Genomic DNA, 17,864 nt, shown 5'->3' with positions numbered 1-17,864 from the left:
TGTGCTGCATTCCCAGCTCGAACGGGAGCTTTGGAAGAAGTCTTTGGAGGATGGATGGAGTCACACGGGCGGTGATAGTGAAGAAACTGACACTTGTGACATCGGCTGCGACCCCCCAGTTGGCGGAATGCTCCAGAAGAAAATTGATAAGCTGAAGAAGAGACTTGCTCTTTGGTCCAGGAGGCTGCATGAGTTAGTTTGTGTGTTTATAAATACAAACAGTCAAAATAGGAACCTTGGTACAGTTTATACTACATCATTTTTGACGTAACACGTGGAAACATTGTAATGTTTTTTTTTGATATACAGAATCGAAATCTGGTATCAACATCATTTGACCCGAGCGACATGCACGATGGAGGATACCGTGCAGTTTCTGTTGACCGAGCTACAAAGTGTCGGAAATATTCGTTTGGAGGAAGGCAGTGCCGCAGATCCGTGGTATGTGATGCTGAAAAAAAAAAAACATTGACACATTTGTCCTAATTCACTGAACATGTACATATCATTTTCAACAGGTTCAATTCCTGTTGCGAACTCCTGCTTTCTCGCTTCTCTCGGTCGGAGTACATGAGTCTTGGTGTTCTTGGCATCAGGATCATCAGAGTTATCCGTATCCACAACAGTGTGCTGAGGCTTCGCTTCAAGGAGAAACTTCATTCCCTGCTGGCCAGGGGCGACTCTGCTGCATTTATACAGTAAGCCACTAAATCATAAAAAACTTTACTGTTTTGTTTTTTTTTTCACATCTAATATCATCATTTCACTCAGGAATCATAAGCAGCTGCTTGAGCATTTGTTCTACATCGCTGACCCTGAACAAAGCACAGAGGATATTGTGGGCATCTTTGAAGAAGGCTTCAAAACAGCAAGAGAATATAAGGTATTTTTCCTTAAGAGTCAGATTAATGAATACCGTAAATGCTCCAATTAACGCCTTTTTTTAATTAACCTCATAAGTTTCCTATAGTTGTTAGGTTCATGGTTTGCAAAACTCACAAGCGGTCAGCATCCACCAGCGTTATCTACCTCTGCATGAGCTTTAAAGTGTCGACGCGTGTTACACTTGCTGATATTTCCTATGAACTCATCAGCTGGATTAATGCTGACCGAGCAGTTTTGGGCTATTAATGCTAAGAATCCACTGGGCCGGCGCCAGTTGGTGCCAGTCCACGCCAACGCAACTTGCTGTGGCGCCTAGTGCCGTGCAGTGGCTCAAACTGCCCCCCAAGTGGCTCGTGGCGGCGGCAAAAATTGAGTTTGGCGGCAAGAAAATGTCAAAATGTTTAAAATCTTTGTTGTGCCAATTACTTGATGCAAGCGTCGACCAAGTGGAACCAAATGTCACAAACAATCCGCCGATTGGAATCCACTGGAATGTAATGGCGCGAGCCAAGTTGCGCCAATGATTGCCAGTTGGTGCCAGTTCACGCCAACACAATTTGCTGTGGCGCCTAGTTTCGCCAATAAGATGCCTAGTGGCGTGCAGTGGCTCAAACTGCCTCCCAACTGGCTCGTGGCAGCCCGTGACGGCGGCAAAAATTGAGTTTGGCGGCAAGAAAATGTCAAAATGTTTAAAATCTTTGTTGTGCCAATTACTTGATGCAAGCGTCGACCAAGTGGAACCAAATGTCACAAACAATCCGCCGATTGGAATCCACTGGAATGTAATGGCGCGAGCCAAGTTGCGCCAATGATTGCCAGTTGGTGCCAGTTCACGCCAACACAATTTGCTGTGGCGCCTAGTTTCGCCAATAAGATGCCTAGTGGCGTGCAGTGGCTCAAACTGCCTCCCAACTGGCTCGTGGCAGCCCGTGACGGCGGCAAAAATTGAGTTTGGCGGCAAGAAAATGTCAAAATGTTTAAAATCTTTGTCGTGCCAATTACTTGATGCAAGTGTCCGCCAAGTGGAACCAAATGTCACAATCAATCCGCCGATTGGAATCCACTGAAATGCAATGGTGCGAGCCAAGTTGCGCTAATGATTGCCAGTTGGTGCCAGTTCGCGCCAACGCAACTTGCTGTGGCGCCTAGTGGCGTGCAGTAGCTCAAACTGCCCCCCAAGTGGCTCGTGGCGGCGGCAAAAATTGAGTTTGGCGGCAAGAAAATGTCAAAATGTTTAAAATCTTTGTCGTGCCAATTACTTGATGCAAGCGTCGACCAAGTGGAACCAAATGTCACAAACAATCCGCCGATTGGAATCCACTGGAATGTAATGGCGCGAGCCAAGTTGCACCAATGATTGCCAGTTGGTGCCAGTTCACGCCAACACAATTTGCTGTGGCGCCTAGTTTTGCCAATAAGATGCCTAGTGGCGTGCAGTGGCTCAAACTGCCTCCCAACTGGCTCGTGGCAGCCCGTGACGGCGGCAAAAATTGAGTTTGGCGGCAAGAAAATGTCAAAATGTTTAAAATCTTTGTTGTGCCAATTACTTGATGCAAGCGTCGACCAAGTGGAACCAAATGTCACAAACAATCCGCCGATTGGAATCCACTGGAATGTAATGGCGCGAGCCAAGTTGCGCCAATGATTGCCAGTTGGTGCCAGTTCACGCCAACACAATTTGCTGTGGCGCCTAGTTTCGCCAATAAGATGCCTAGTGGCGTGCAGTGGCTCAAACTGCCTCCCAACTGGCTCGTGGCAGCCCGTGACGGCGGCAAAAATTGAGTTTGGCGGCAAGAAAATGTCAAAATGTTTAAAATCTTTGTCGTGCCAATTACTTGATGCAAGTGTCCGCCAAGTGGAACCAAATGTCACAATCAATCCGCCGATTGGAATCCACTGAAATGCAATGGTGCGAGCCAAGTTGCGCTAATGATTGCCAGTTGGTGCCAGTTCGCGCCAACGCAACTTGCTGTGGCGCCTAGTGGCGTGCAGTAGCTCAAACTGCCCCCCAAGTGGCTCGTGGCGGCGGCAAAAATTGAGTTTGGCGGCAAGAAAATGTCAAAATGTTTAAAATCTTTGTCGTGCCAATTACTTGATGCAAGCGTCGACCAAGTGGAACCAAATGTCACAAACAATCCGCCGATTGGAATCCACTGGAATGTAATGGCGCGAGCCAAGTTGCACCAATGATTGCCAGTTGGTGCCAGTTCACGCCAACACAATTTGCTGTGGCGCCTAGTTTTGCCAATAAGATGCCTAGTGGCGTGCAGTGGCTCAAACTGCCTCCCAACTGGCTCGTGGCAGCCCGTGACGGCGGCAAAAATTGAGTTTGGCGGCAAGAAAATTTCAAAATGTTTAAAATCTTTGTTGTGCCAATTACTTGATGCAAGTGTCCGCCAAGCGGAACCAAATGTCACAAACAATCCGCCGATTGGAATCCACTGAAATGCAATGGTGCGAGCCAAGTTGCGCTAATGATTGCCAGTTGGTGCCAGTTCGCGCCAACGCAACTTGCTGTGGTGCCTAGTGGCGTGCAGTGGCTCAAACTGCCTCCCAAGTGGCTCGTGGCCGCCCGTGACGGCGGCAAAAATTGAGTTTGGCGGCAAGAAATGTCAAAATGTTTAAAATCTTTGTCGTGCCAATTACTTGATGCAAGTGTCCGCCAAGTGGAACCAAATGTCACAAACAATCCGCCGATTGGAATCCACTGGAATGTAATGGCGCGAGCCAAGTTGCGCCAATGATTGCCAGTTGGTGCCAGTTCGCGCTAACGCAACTTGCTGTGGTGCCTAGTGGCGTGCAGTGGCTCAAACTGCCTCCCAAGTGGCTCGTGGCCGCCCGTGACGGCGGCAAAAATTGAGTTTGGCGGCAAGAAAATGTCAAAATGTTTAAAATCTTTGTCGTGCCAATTACTTGATGCAAGTGTCCGCCAAGTGGAACCAAATGTCACAAACAATCCGCCGATTGGAATCCACTGGAATGTAATGGCGCGAGCCAAGTTGCGCCAATGATTGCCAGTTGGTGCCAGTTCACGCCAGTGCAATTTGCTGTGGCGCCTAGTTTCACCTATAAGATGCAGAGTGGCGTGCAGTGGCTCAAACTGGCTCGTGACGGCGGCAAAAATTGAGTTTGGCGGCAAGAAAATGTCAAAATGTTTAAAATCTTTGTCGTGCCAATTACTTGATGCAAGTGTCCGCCAAGTGGAACCAAGTGTCACAAACAATCCGCCGATTGGAATCCACTGGAATGTAATGGCGCGAGCCAAGTTGCGCCAATGATTGCCAGTTGGTGCCAGTTGGTGCCAAAGAAAAATATTGAAAAATATTATATATTATAATATTTTTTTTTTAATTGAGGAAATAACCTCTGTCTAGTTATCACCCGCTTCCATTTAAGGCCTCATAAATAAATAAATGCCCTGGCTATAATTAGAGCATTTATGGTAAGCCACTGCTTCAAACAAGCAAAAATGAGCAAAAAGTAACGTTTTCTTCTCTAAAACCAGTCAGTGGGAAAAGAAGCGGCAGTCCCGTTATCCAACAGCCTGATTGTGAGCGAACAGCCGAGAATCGAATATTGTCTAGCTAAGCAAGGGTGCCCCAGGAAGAGAACAGATAAAATCCCCTTCAGATATGGTGTGTGAATTGAACATGAAAAAAAAAAAAAAAAATCCCAACATCTCAGCTGCAAGTATGGTGAAATTGTACATGTTGTATATCCTGCAGGTAAGGTTATTGTTTCCAAAGTGTTTCTGGGACACAGCAAGCCCATCAGAGAGGGACAACCCGTCCACAGAAGATCATATCCCAGAGCTTCTTCTGTTTATCGCAATGTAGACACCAAGCATCAAGGTATAGCGCAAGTGAGAAAAGACACATTAGAATTCATATTTCACTTCCACTGTTTACACTTGGGTCGAGTGGTTAGCGCGCAGACCTCACAGCTAGGAGACCAGGGTTCAATTCCACCCTCAGCCATCTCTGTGTGGGTTTTCTCCGGGTACTCCGGTTTCCTCCCACATTCCAAAAACATGCTAGGTTAATTAGCGACTCCAAATTGTCCATAGGTATGAATGTGAGTGTGAATGGTTGTTTGTCTATACGTGCCCTGTGATTGGCTGGCCACCAGTCCAGGGTGTAAAGAAAAAGCAGTAGAAAATGAATGAATGAATATTTACACTTATTGTTTTGTCGTCGTTTAGGTAGAACACCCTGTGCCTCTCCCAGCATTCCCAGAGCAAAGCAGTGGTTTGTCTTTGATCACGATCTTGTCCTGCCTGAGTACATCGTTAGTTTTGAATACATCACAGGGGTAAGCAGCTTTATCATATTCCTTTTAATATGATGGTTACCAAGTGGTTAGCGCGCAGGCCTCACAGCTAGGAGACCCGAGTTCAATTCCACTCTCAACCATCTCTGTGTGGAGTTTTGTGTCGGTTTTCCCACATTCCAAAATCATGCTAGGTTAATTGGCAACTCCAAATTGTCCATAGGTATGAATGTGAGTGTGAATGGTTGTTTGTCAATATGTGCCCTGTGATTGTACCCCGCCTCTCACCCAAAGTCAACTGGGATAGGCTCCAGCACCCCCACAACTCTTGTGAGGATAAGCAGTAGAAATTGAATGAATGAATTGCACAGTGAGCGAGTGGTTAGTGCATAGCCACACAGATAGGAGACCCGAGTTCGATTCCACCCTCGGCCATCTCTGTGTGGAGTTTGCATGTTCTCCCCGTGCATGTGTGGGTTTTCTCCGGGTACTCCGGGTTTCCTCCCACATTCCAAAAACATGCTAGGTTAATTGGCGACTCCAAATTGTCCATAGGTATGAATGTGAGTGTGAATGGTTGTTTGTCTATATGTGCCCTGTGATTGGCTGGCCACCAGTCCAGGGTGTACCCCGCCTCTCGCCCGAAGACAACTGGGATAGGCTCCAGCACCCCTCGCAACCCTCGTGAGGATAAGCAGTAGAAAATGAATGAATGAATTGCACGGTGAGCGAGTGGTTAGTGCGCAGGCCGCACAGATAGGAGACCCGAGTTCGATTCCACTCTCTTTGTGAGGAGTTTGCATGTTCTCCCCGTGCATGGGTTTTTTCCGGGTATGAATATGTATGAATGTGAGTGTGAATGGTTGTTTGTCTATATGTGCCCTGTGATTGGTTGGCGACCAGTCCAGGATGTACCCGGCCTCTCGCTGAAGACAGTTGGAATAGGCTCCAGCACCCCCCGCGACCGGGCTTCGTTTCTTAGGTTTTGTCATGAGAAACTGGAGGGAATGACTGATACCAACACTTTCAGTGGGACTTTATGTTTTTAAAGGCAAAGCCCACATGTTTATTAAACTTCCTTTTACACTGAATTGGGCTATATTTGTTCCATTGTAAGAAAACTACATTCTGTTGATAATTGTGTGTTCCTTTCAAAAGGGCAACGACCAGGTTATGTCAATGGGCTACAGCATATACGGTCAAGACCCTCCCACTTATGACACCTCAATGGACGCACAAGCTCTGGACATGGAGCCTGTCCTGGAACCATGGATCAAGTTGTCCAATTTGGATGAGACCATACTCTTAAATGTGTCCAGAGCCAGTGTCCTCTGTGAGATAACCGTAAGGATCATATTTTCTCTCCTCTGTGGTTTTGTATATGAATGAACTGTCATTCATATTCATATATTGACAATTTAGGTGCTGAACCTTCACAACCACAGTCTGAGCAACATAAAGGCGATTTCCTCCCTCACGGCTCTACGTCATCTCACCATCAGCTTCAATGAGCTGACCAGCCTCAGTGACATTTCTCACATGGTATTGATACTTAATAAAGACATTTTTTGGGTGTAATTAGAGATTTGTGGATGATAAAAGTGTCTCCTTTTTTAGCCTAACCTTGAGTTTTTGGATGCCAGCTACAACCAGCTACTGAGCCTTGAAGGCCTGCGTGGCTTAGAGCAGCTCCGACATCTTGACGTGACCTGTAACAAGCTGACCAATGCCAGCCAAGATTCAGCCGTGCTCAGAGAACACGCCCCCGCCCTGCTGACTCTAGAAACGCAACACAACCCGTGGAGGAAGGTACATCCTGTAACCCCCGAATCTGAAATAACTCGCACTAATCAGATGTAGACAAAATGCTGTACTTCTAGACTGGCTGTTGCTTTGTTCCTGTCAGCCAGAGGAAGTCCGAATGACCGTTTTGAGCCATTTGACGACTCTCAAATACCTGGATGACGTACTGGTTACACAGGAGGAAACCGCTGCCGTTGTTCAAAAGACTGCAAGATCCACTATGAACCAGGTTAACTTCTTACGATTCAGCAGGCGTCTCCAAACTTCTTCTACTTTGATACATGATAAGCTATCTAAACAAAACATTCATTCATTTATTCACTCATTTCATGAGGGTCGCGGTGGTGCTGGAGTCTATCCCAGCTGTCTTCGGGCAAGAGGCGGGGTACACCCTGGACTGGTCTTAACAAAACATCAACATGTTAAAAGAGAGTAGAGAGAGTTCCCCAACCACTGGGCTGCAGGAAAACAAGTGTCAATAGATAAATGGATATTGGCTGCACGGCGGTTGAGTGGTTAGCGCACAGGCCTCACAGCTAGGGTTTGATTCCACCCTTGGCCTTGGCATGTGGGTTTTCTCCGAGTACTTGGACTTCCTCCCACATTCCAAAAACATGCAAATTGTCCATAGGTATGAATGTGAGTGTGAATGGTTGTTTGACTATATGTGCCCTGTGATTGGCTGGCCACCAGTGTATCACCAGGGTGTATCCCGCCTCTTGCCCGAAAACAGCTGGGATAGGCTCCAGCACCATCCGCAACCCTCGTGAGGATAAGCGATAGAAAATGAATGAATGAATTGCACAGTGAGCGAGTGGTTAGTGCACAGGCCACACAGATAGGAGACCCGGGTTCGATTTCATCCTCTGCCATCTCTGTGTGGAGTTTGCATGTTCTCCCCGTGCATGCGTGGGTTTTCTCCGGGTACTCCGGTTTCCTCCCACATTCCAAAAACATGCTAGGTTAATTAGCGACTCCAAATTGTCCATAGGTATGAATGTGAGTGTGAATGGTTGTTTGTCTATATGTGCCCTGTGATTGGCTGGCCTCCGGTCCAGGGTGTACCCCAGCTGGGATTGGCTCCAGCACCCCCACGACCCTAAGCAGTAGAAAATTAATGAATAGATATTTATTTTTCTTCAAAAAGTTTATGTATATTGTGAGTGTTGACCTGTTACTTAACAAGACTTTCTGATCCCCTCCTTGCAGGAATCTATTGTTGCTTGCTCACATTTTGACAATGAACGCCCTCGCTATCTCAGCCTACTGCCGACAACGCAGCTCCTTTCTGAACGCAGTCTCTCACCTTGGGGCCTCAACCAAGACCTGGAGCCAGACTGGACTACAAAGGTTAGTCCACGTTGTCTTTACTAGTTAAATTGTGATACCTGAGGACTACATACTATTAGTGACATCATTTGTGTTATGTGCTTTCTCGATCATTTTGAACAGATCACTTCTCTAAACCTTGACAACCAGAAGATCTGCAGGATGAGCCATCTGGATACCTTGGTCAACCTTCGTTGGGCGTCGTTTAATAATAATTACATCTCTGAAGTCGAGGGATTGGACTGCTGCACCAAGCTGGAGGACCTCTCCCTCAATAACAACAGCATCAGCTCGTTTAGCGGTCAGTCGTTAAGAGGGCTTCATGGTCGACTTACGAAACCAGACGTACAATGTGAAAAGTTTTTTTTTTTGTGATTACATCGTCTTAGGGCTCTCAAAACTACAAGGTCTAACCAAACTCAGCATGGATGGTAATCAACTGACCAGTCTGGACACCTCGATCCTGGATGAGCTCCAGAACTTGACTTTTCTGGCGGTGGAGAACAACTACATCACTTCCCTCCATGGCATCCACAGAGTCTGCAACCTTCTGGAGCTCTATGCTGGAAACAACCAGATTTCTGTGTCTAGGGATATATACTATCTCAAGGTAAACGTCTGAAGATGTCACTGGTCACAGTATAAGGTATCTGTATGGTTTTTAAACATTTCTGCCTATATGAATATATTTATTGACACTCAGATTTTTGGAATGGAATGGCCTTTATTGTCATTATACAAGATGCACAACGACATTGGAGAGCTTCTCCTTTCAGTGCAATAGTTAAGTTGAAAAAAAGTATACACAAAGTAAAAGTAAAAATTGACAGTTATATATATAATTAATATATATATATATATTAATTTTAGTGCAAATGATAAATGGTGTGGGCGGCACGGCGGTCTAGTGGTTAGCGCGCTGACCTCACAGCTAGGAGACCAGGGTTCAATTCCACCCTTCTCCGGGTACTCCGGTTTCCTCCCACATTCCAAAAACATGCTAGGTTAATTAGCGACTCCAAATTGTCCATAGATATGAATGTGAGTGTGAATGGTTGTTTGTCTATATGTGCCCTGTGATTGGCTGGCCACCAGTCCAGGGTGTGCCCCGCCTCTCGCCTGAAGACAGCTGGGATAGGCTCCAGCACCCCCGCAACTCTTGTAAGAATAAGCGGTAGAAAATGAATGAATAAATGGATATTAATTTTGGGCAAGGGCCGCACGGTGATTGAGTGGTTAGCGCGCAGGATTCACAGTTGGGAGACCTGAGTTCAATTCCACTCTTGACCATCTCTGTGTGGAGTTTGGTGTGGGTTTTCTCCGGGTACTCCGGTTTCCTCCCACATTCCAAAAACATGCTAGGTTAATTGGTGACTCCAAATTGTCCATAGGTATGAATGTGAGTGTGAATGGTTGTTTGACTATATGTGCCCTGTGATTGGCTGGCCACCAGTCAAGGGTGTACCTAGTGTACCCTCACCCGAAGACAGCTGGGATAGGCTCCAGCACCCTCTGCGACCCTTGTGAGGATAAGCCTTAGAAAATTAATTAATTAATTAATCCGAAAAGGAGTAAGAAGAAGCAGATTTAATGCTAAATTTTTAATTTTATATAACTTTTCAGGGCATTTTAACTGTATCCCAACTTTTTTAGGGCTTGGCAAGCCTCATCATCTTGGATCTTTACGGGAATCCTTTATACGAGAGCTTAAAGAACTATCGCATATACGTGGTGTTCCACCTGCCGTCACTCAAGGCCCTGGATGGAACGGCAGTGGTATGTGTCAACATATGGGGGCGCTAAGAACATAACTCGTATCAATATGTTTGATTACCTTGCTGTTTCTTCTTGCTTTAGGATGCAGCTGAATGTGAAAATGCAAAAGCCACGTTTGGAGGACGACTTACACCCGACTTAGTCGCAGAGAAACTGGGCCACTCCGACTACGCCAACATCACCAACCTCAATCTGCCGTCCTGCTCCATTAGGTCACCCGTTAAAAGTCACCTCCGATTATGTCTCAAAGGAGCCTTTTTAAACGTGGGAAAACACACTTTTATTTCTCCACAGGAGTGTGGATCTGTCGCCAACAGATCTGTTCGTTAACCTCCAGAGTGTCAACCTGGATCACAACAGCCTCACCTTCTTCTCAGGCCTCATCCACCTGCCCAGCATCAAAGTACAAATGAGAGGAATGACAAATAAGAATGCAGACAGTTTAAGTCTCTGGGCAAAAGAAAGTATATATATATATATATTTAATTTTTTTTTTTTTTTTTTTGCAGGTTCTGTATTTAAACCACAACCGCATTGAGTCCATCCTGCCCAGGCAGAAGACCTTCCTGACAAACAGGCAGATGTTACACAATAAAGTGCACTCCAGTGGATATGGCCAACAGAGCTTATGCAAAGGAAATAGGTAGTGTGGAAAATTGTATCTCTGTCAATATAAACTGTATAAATCTTAAAGGGGAACTGCACTTTTTTTTATTTTTTGCCCATCATTCACAATTGAAGAGGCTGAAATCAGAGGATATTTCATCCCAAAATTCATCTCTGTGTGGAGTTTGCATGTTCTCCCCGTGCATGCGTGGGTTTTCTCCGGGTACTCCGGTTTCCTCCCACATTCCAAAAACATGCTAGGTTAATTAGCGACTCCAAATTGTCCATAGGTATGAATGTGAGTGTGAATGGTTGTTTGACTTCCTTTATTGTCATTGCACAATAACACAGCAGTGAAATTTTGTCTATATGAATGAATTAATGAAAAATGATGCACAGTGGATGAGTGCTTAGAGCGCAGGCCTCACAGCTAGGAGACCTGAGTTCAATTCCACTCTCGACCATCTCTGTGTGGAGTTTTGTGTGGGTTTTCTCCGGGTACTCCGGTTTCCTCCCAACATTCCAAAAACATGCTAGGTTAATTAGCGACTCCAAATTGTCCATAGGTATGAATGTGAGTGTGAATGGTTGTTTGTCTATATGTGCCCTGTGATTGGCTGGCCACCAGTCCAGGGTGTACCCCGCCTCTCACCCAAAAGACAGCACCCCCGCGACCCTTGTGAGGATAAGTGGTAGAAAATGAATGAATGAATCCCAAAATTAATACTTGATTACCAAAATAGTTGTCGGATAAATTGGGTAATTCACCACCGATTGTTGCAGCTTTATAATAAATGAAATTCAATTTGACTAATTTATATAATAAATATAACATCTAAAATGTCAATTATTAATATTTAAAATAACTAATGAATGAATGAATGAATTTATTCTACCATTGATTTGGCGGATCTCTTAAAACGCTGGCCGTTCATTTACTCTAATCGTCGTTAGGGGGCAGCACCTACCAGCAAAAGGATCCAATTCTACACAGTTGTGCCCCTACATCAGTTGAAATTACAGCATGTCCACAAAGCATGCTAGCTTGTTTGTATTTTTGTCTAAAATGACTTTATGGCAGTAGTATTTTATGCTCACCATAGAACAGTTGTTTATACTTTTTTATTGGACGGTGTTGTGAAATAGCTCCAAACAACCTACTGTGATTTTCCTCAAGCATTCCGTCCCCTTTTGGCTCCAACAAACCAGCAGGAAGGAAGGAAGGAAGGAAACAGGTGTATATATTTAATTGAAGCAGTTACAAAAGTGTCTTTCTTTTGTGAAGGCACATCGCTCAGACTGTCAGCCTGGAGCCTCTGATGAGCAGCCTGGAGGTGCTGCATTTGAGTCACAATGGCATCTCCAATATGGCCAATCTGGAGCTCAGCAGGCTCACCAATCTTAAAACGCTCTTCCTTCAAGGTAGGCACCGACTGTGCACGGGCTGCACGGCTAACACACAGCCTTGTGAAAAGGTAAACACTGAACATCACAACTCAAATCCAGGTGGGAGATGAGGTCTGAACAAAAGAGCATGCAGAACAAAAAGATTGAGAAAGGCCGATTGCTGCCAAAGACCACTTTGCTTGTCCTCTATATATTTATTTCCTGGAAAAGGAAAAGTCCACTGCACCAACAGAATTATCATGCAATTATTTTTATGACTTTAAATGTTTACACACTCAAGGATAAGATTCTTTGGTTTATTTCTTTAAATGAATAACAGATAATAATTTGACCTGAATTAAAATATGGCTTCTACAGGTACCATTCATTCATTCATTCATTTTCTACCACTTTTCCTCACGAGGGTCGTGGGGGGTGCTGGAGCCTATCCCAGCTGTCTTCGGGCAAGAGAGGCGGGGTACACCCTGGACTGGTGGCCAGCCAATCACAGGGCACATATAGACAAACAACCATTCACACTCACATTCATACCTATGGACAATTTGGAGTCGCTAATTAACCTAGCATGTTTTTGGAATGTACCCCGTCTCTTGCCCGAAGACAGCTGGGATAGGCTCCAGCACCCCCGCATCCCTCGTGAGGATAAGCGGTAGAAAATGAATGAATGAATGAATGAATAATAAATATCCAGGCTGAAAGGCGGACTAGTGGTTAGCATGCAGGCCTCACAGCTAGGAGACCCGAGTTCAATTCCACCCTCGGCCATCTGTGTGTGAAGTTTGTATGTTCTCCCCGTGCATGCGTGGGTTTTTAATTGGCGACTCCAAATTGTCCATAGGTATGAATGTGAGTGTGAATGGTTGTTTGTCTATATGTGCCCTGTGATTGGCTGGCCACCAGTCTCGCCCGAAGACAGCTGGGATAGGCTCCAGCACCCCCGCGACCCTCGTGAGGATACACAGTAGAAAATGAATGAATATTATACTTAGATGTATTTATTGGAAAATAGTATTACTTAATATTATTCATTCATTTTCTACTGCTTATCCTCACAAGGGTCACGGGGGGTTGCTGGAGCCTATCCCAGCTGTCTTCAGGCGAGAGGCGGGGTACACCCTGGACTGGTGGCCAGCCAATCACAGGGCTACTTAATATTAAATGAATGTAAATGTAAGCGTCTTTAAGTTCCTAGAAAAGATCAATACAAATGTATGTATTATTATAAACCTGTACTATCTACTTTCTTTGCTATGCTAAAAAGTGAATTATACTGTTTTTAACTATATAATTTTGATGTTTATATTTTATACTGGGCCGCACAGTGGACAAGTGTAGTAGCATATAGACATCGGGTTCGATTCTCCGCTTCGGCATCTTTGTGTGTAGTTTGCATATTCTCAGAAATGGAAACACATAAACCTCATAAAAGGTATTGAGTCCTGCTGTTCCCACTCAGGGAATGAGATCAGCCAGGTAGAAGGCTTGGAGGGTCTCCACCAGCTCCGGGAGCTCGTGTTAGACAGGAACCGGATCAGGGCCCTGTACGAGAACTCTTTCATTTCCCAGAACGTCCTTCTGGAATTGCACCTAACAGAGAATCGCATCCGAGAGCTCAACCATCTCTATCCACTCACGGAGCTCCGCAAGCTTTACCTCGGCATGAACAAACTACAGGTAGGTTTTTAACATGCTCACGTGTTTACGTTTGATTCCACGTGTCGCTGTGGGAGTACACCACTTGAATGACCTCCAAGTGGGCTGATTTCCCCGCACAACCAAGGCCATCAGTTTCCTTTTGAGATGTTTGTGATTGGTTGATATGCACAAGGTGACAAATGTTCCACATAGCATAGTAATCTTGAATCATCATACCCCACTGCGGCTTGTGAGGGTTAGCATTAAAGGGGACTCCAGCGTGATTGAAGGTCAGGGTTGTGTGTTATGATGACAGAAGGAACAATCAGTGGAACGTACAATCAACATCTCCTTCTAACCGAGGGGGGTGTGATTTGCTCTTTTGTTTGACAATCGCTCTTACTCGCCAACGCTTCCATGTATTTAATTAAGATGCAGAGTATGGCAATTGGGCGGCACGGCGGTCTAGTGGTTAGCGCGCAGCTAGGAGACCAGGGTTTAATTCCACCCTCGGCTATCTCTGTGTGGAGTTTGCATGTTCTCCCCGTGCATGCGTGGGTTTTCTCCGGGTACTCCGGTTTCCTCCCACATTCCAAAAACATGCTAGGTTAATTAGTGACTCCAAATTGTCCATAGGTATGAATGTGAGTGTGAATGGTTGTTTGTCTATATGTGCCCTGTGATTGGCTGGCCACCAGTCCAGGGTGTACCCCGCATCTCGTCTGAAGACAGCTGGGATAGGCTCCAGCACCCCCCCCCCCCGCGACCCTCGTGAGGAAAAAGTGGTAGAAAATGAATGAATGTTAGTTAGCTAGGCTGCACGGCAGTCGAGTGGTTAGCCTCAGACCTTCAGACCTCACAGCTCGGAGACCAGGGTTCAATTCCACCCTCGGCCATCTCTGTGTGGAGTTTGCATGTTCTCCCTGTGCATGCGTGGGTTTTCTCCGGGTACTCCGGTTTCCTCCCACATTCCAAAAACATGCTAGGTTAATTAGCGACTCCAAATTGTCCATAGGTATGAATGTGAGTGTGAATGGTTGTTTGTCTATATGTGCCCTGTGATTGGCTGGCCACCAGTCCAGGGTGTACCCCGCCTCTTGCCCCGAAAATAGCTGGGATAGGCTCCAGCACCCCCCCATGTGACCTTCGGGAGGATAAGCGGTAGGAAATGAATGAATGAATGAACTAATTAATTGGCTTTTTTCACACGCCTCATTCATTCATTGAGTTTCTATGCCACTTAATCCTTATTATGGTTGCTGGGGGCATGCTGGCGCCTAGCCTAGCTGACTTTGGGTGCAAGTTTAGTAATTTTTTCCGATTTTGGATCAACATTTGCAATAATATCTATATGAATAATAGATATCAAGGCTGCAAGGCGAACTAGTGGTTAGCACGCAGACCTCACAGCTAGGAGACCAGGGTTCAATTCCACCCTCGGCCATCTCTGTGTGGAGTTTGCATGTTCTCCCCGTGCATGCGTGGGTTTTCTCCGGGTATTCCGGTTTCCTCCCACATTCCAAAAACATGCTAGGTTAATTAGCGACTCCAAATTGTCCATAGGTATGAATGTGAGTGTGAATGGTTGTTTGTCTATATGTGCCCTGTGATTGGCTGGCAAACCAGTGCAGGGTGTACCCCGCCTCTCGCCCGAAGACAGCTGGGATAGGTTCCAGCAACCCCCGCGACCCTCGAGAGGAAAAGCGGTAGAATATGAATGAATGAATGAATGAGTATGGCAATTGTTCCAGCACATGGGTCCTGGCAGTGGGGGCATCTTTGAATACTGGCCAAACCAAACCATAAACACCCCCCGCCCCCGCCGCCCCCTCTCGCCTCCTCTCCCAGTGCCCTGTTGCGTGCCCAAACTCTCATGCGATTAAACATGTAATCTCTGCCATCAGCTGCTTCTATCCCGTATACACCAGAAATTATGAAAGGTTTCAGCCCCCCCATGTACATATGCTCTATTATCCCAAACACATGCGGCTTCAATGGGAACGGGACGCAAAAAAAAAAAAAAAAACTTGAAAAGAATCATTGTTTTCTTTTTTTTTTTTTAGGACATCACAGAGCTTGATAAACTTGAGGTTCTTCCCTCGCTGACAGAACTCTCTGTTGTTGGCAATCCGGTGAGTTTTTCCATAGAGTCCATTAAACAGACCAATCACAGGGTACCCTAAGCAATACAATTCAATGACCACTGGTATTCTAGAGTTCACACCTCCACTGAAGATGAACTGGTGTGTATTTTTGCTTGTGGAGGATGTCAAACAGATTATGGGGAGGGGGGGTCATTATGATTCTGAGTGTAGACCCGCTCCTTTGGTGTCAGACTGTAATAATAAATTCCTGTATGAACACATTCTCACCCAGATGTAATAGTAATAATTCCCCTTTGGCCCCCGTGCCACCAAGCAGTACTGCTATTTACATCCTTACTGTCAGAATGGCAATTCCATTACTGCAGCTATATAAATATGTACAGTATATACTATATACTGTATTGCAGTTAACATTAGAAACACTTCATTCCATGCATTGGCCTGCATTGCAATAACTACATAAATACATAATAAATAAATGTCCATAATAAATGCATAGAGGGCGGCACGGTGGTCGAGTGGTTAGCGCACAGACCTCACAGCTAGGAGACCAGGGTTCAATTCCACCTTGTGTGGAGTTTGCATGTTCTCCCCGTGCATGCGTGGGTTTTCTCCGGGTACTCCGGTTTCCTCCCACATTCCAAAAACATGCTAGGTTAATTGACGACTCCAAATTGTCCACAGGTATGAATGTGAGTGTGAATGGTTGTTTGACTTCCTTTATTGTCATTGCACCATAACACAGCAGTGAAATTGCCAACGAAATGTCGTTGCCTGGCTCCCATATAATACCAGAGACAAAAGAAGATTAATAATAATAATAATAATAATGTGGGCTGCACGGCGGTCGAGTGGTTAGCGCGCAGACCTCACAGCTAGGAGACCAGGGTTCAATTCCACATTCGGCCATCTCTGTGTGGAGTTTGCATGTTCGACTCCAAATTGTCCATAGGTATGAATGTGAGTGTGAATGGTTGTTTGTCTATATGTGCCCTGTGATTGGCTGGCCACCAGTCCAGGGTGTACCCCGCCTCTCCCCCCAAAGACAGCTGGAATAGGCTCCAGCACCTCTCATGAGGATAAGCGGTAAAAAATGAATGAATTAATGAAAAATGATGCACGGTGGATGAGTGCATGAGTTCAATTCCACCCTCGGCTATCTCTGTGTGGAGTTTGCATGTTCTCCCCGTGCATCCGTGGGTTTTCTCCGGGTACTCCGGTTTCCTCCCACATTCCAAAAACATGCTAGGTTAATCAGCGACTCCAAATTGTCCATAGGTATGAATGTGAGTGTGAATGGTTGTTTGTCGATATGTGCCCTGTGATTGGCTGGCGACCAGTCCAGGGTGTACCCCGCCTCTCGCCCAAAGACAGCTGGGATAGGCTCCAGCACCCCCGCGGTAGAAAATGAATGAATGAATAAATACATAGCTAAATATTCTGTTGTATACAGGCCTTGTATCCTGTCTTGTTACCACGACTCCATGATTGAATGCTTTCCCTGGTAGACAACACGATCAAAAGCATGTTTTCAGGCTCACTTTCTCACTTGGACAATCCAAAACACTGACCCAGTGTCGCTCTGTGGTCCCAAATTAAGCGATTACATGATGGCCGTCTGCTGTGCCTCAAACTGGCCGGCATCACAGACAAATCCGTCGACCAAATGGCGAATGCTGTTGGCCCGCTTACTTCACCCATCTGGAGCCCGTGGATCAGTATGTATGTAGCTTGTGGGCGATGGGCAGGCCGGGGGGGGGCAATGCTCAGCTGCGGCAGCCTCGTTCCCGCAGGATCCCATTCCCCTTCCCTTTCCATAGGGCGTTAATCCTGCCAAGGGTTAGAGGTTAACAGCCACCCTTGAGACGATACCTCCTGCTGTCCACCACATGAGATCACTGCTTTGCCTGCATTCCCATGCCAAAATCTGTCCCATCTCCACTGGACTTTGCACTGGCTCTCACCTCACAACTTAACATGCAGCAGTGCCCTGCAGGAACATCTAGTTCTAGCAGTGCACAGGATAATATTTTACCACATTTCATTCTA

The 17,864-nt window shown here is 45.9% G+C and overlaps 1 protein-coding gene across 1 annotated transcript in view; it reads left to right on the top strand.

Annotated features, from left to right (window-relative positions):
- Positions 1 to 17,864, top strand: part of lrrc9 (leucine rich repeat containing 9) — a 29,945-nt gene that overhangs the window by 6,968 nt on the left and 5,113 nt on the right. Inside the window, exons 9-29 of the mRNA XM_058090441.2 lie at positions 17 to 192; positions 310 to 441; positions 519 to 698; positions 772 to 883; positions 4,391 to 4,520; positions 4,611 to 4,736; positions 5,087 to 5,196; positions 6,313 to 6,498; positions 6,577 to 6,696; positions 6,772 to 6,963; positions 7,061 to 7,186; positions 8,167 to 8,307; positions 8,410 to 8,587; positions 8,676 to 8,896; positions 9,940 to 10,062; positions 10,144 to 10,274; positions 10,357 to 10,465; positions 10,572 to 10,705; positions 11,954 to 12,090; positions 13,532 to 13,749; positions 15,774 to 15,842. Coding sequence (XP_057946424.2) covers positions 17 to 192; positions 310 to 441; positions 519 to 698; positions 772 to 883; positions 4,391 to 4,520; positions 4,611 to 4,736; positions 5,087 to 5,196; positions 6,313 to 6,498; positions 6,577 to 6,696; positions 6,772 to 6,963; positions 7,061 to 7,186; positions 8,167 to 8,307; positions 8,410 to 8,587; positions 8,676 to 8,896; positions 9,940 to 10,062; positions 10,144 to 10,274; positions 10,357 to 10,465; positions 10,572 to 10,705; positions 11,954 to 12,090; positions 13,532 to 13,749; positions 15,774 to 15,842 — 3,051 coding nt within the window. The remainder of the gene's footprint in view (positions 1 to 16; positions 193 to 309; positions 442 to 518; positions 699 to 771; positions 884 to 4,390; positions 4,521 to 4,610; positions 4,737 to 5,086; positions 5,197 to 6,312; positions 6,499 to 6,576; positions 6,697 to 6,771; positions 6,964 to 7,060; positions 7,187 to 8,166; positions 8,308 to 8,409; positions 8,588 to 8,675; positions 8,897 to 9,939; positions 10,063 to 10,143; positions 10,275 to 10,356; positions 10,466 to 10,571; positions 10,706 to 11,953; positions 12,091 to 13,531; positions 13,750 to 15,773; positions 15,843 to 17,864) is intronic.

Source organism: Doryrhamphus excisus, linkage group LG14 (assembly GCF_037039965.1).
Source record: "Doryrhamphus excisus strain RoL-2023G ecotype Guam linkage group LG14, RoL_Dexc_Guam_v1.1, whole genome shotgun sequence".
NCBI classification, from domain to species: Eukaryota; Metazoa; Chordata; class Actinopteri; order Syngnathiformes; family Syngnathidae; genus Doryrhamphus; species Doryrhamphus excisus.
The sequence above is the reverse complement of the archived record's forward strand: the minus strand, read 5'-3'. Positions and strand labels throughout refer to the sequence as shown.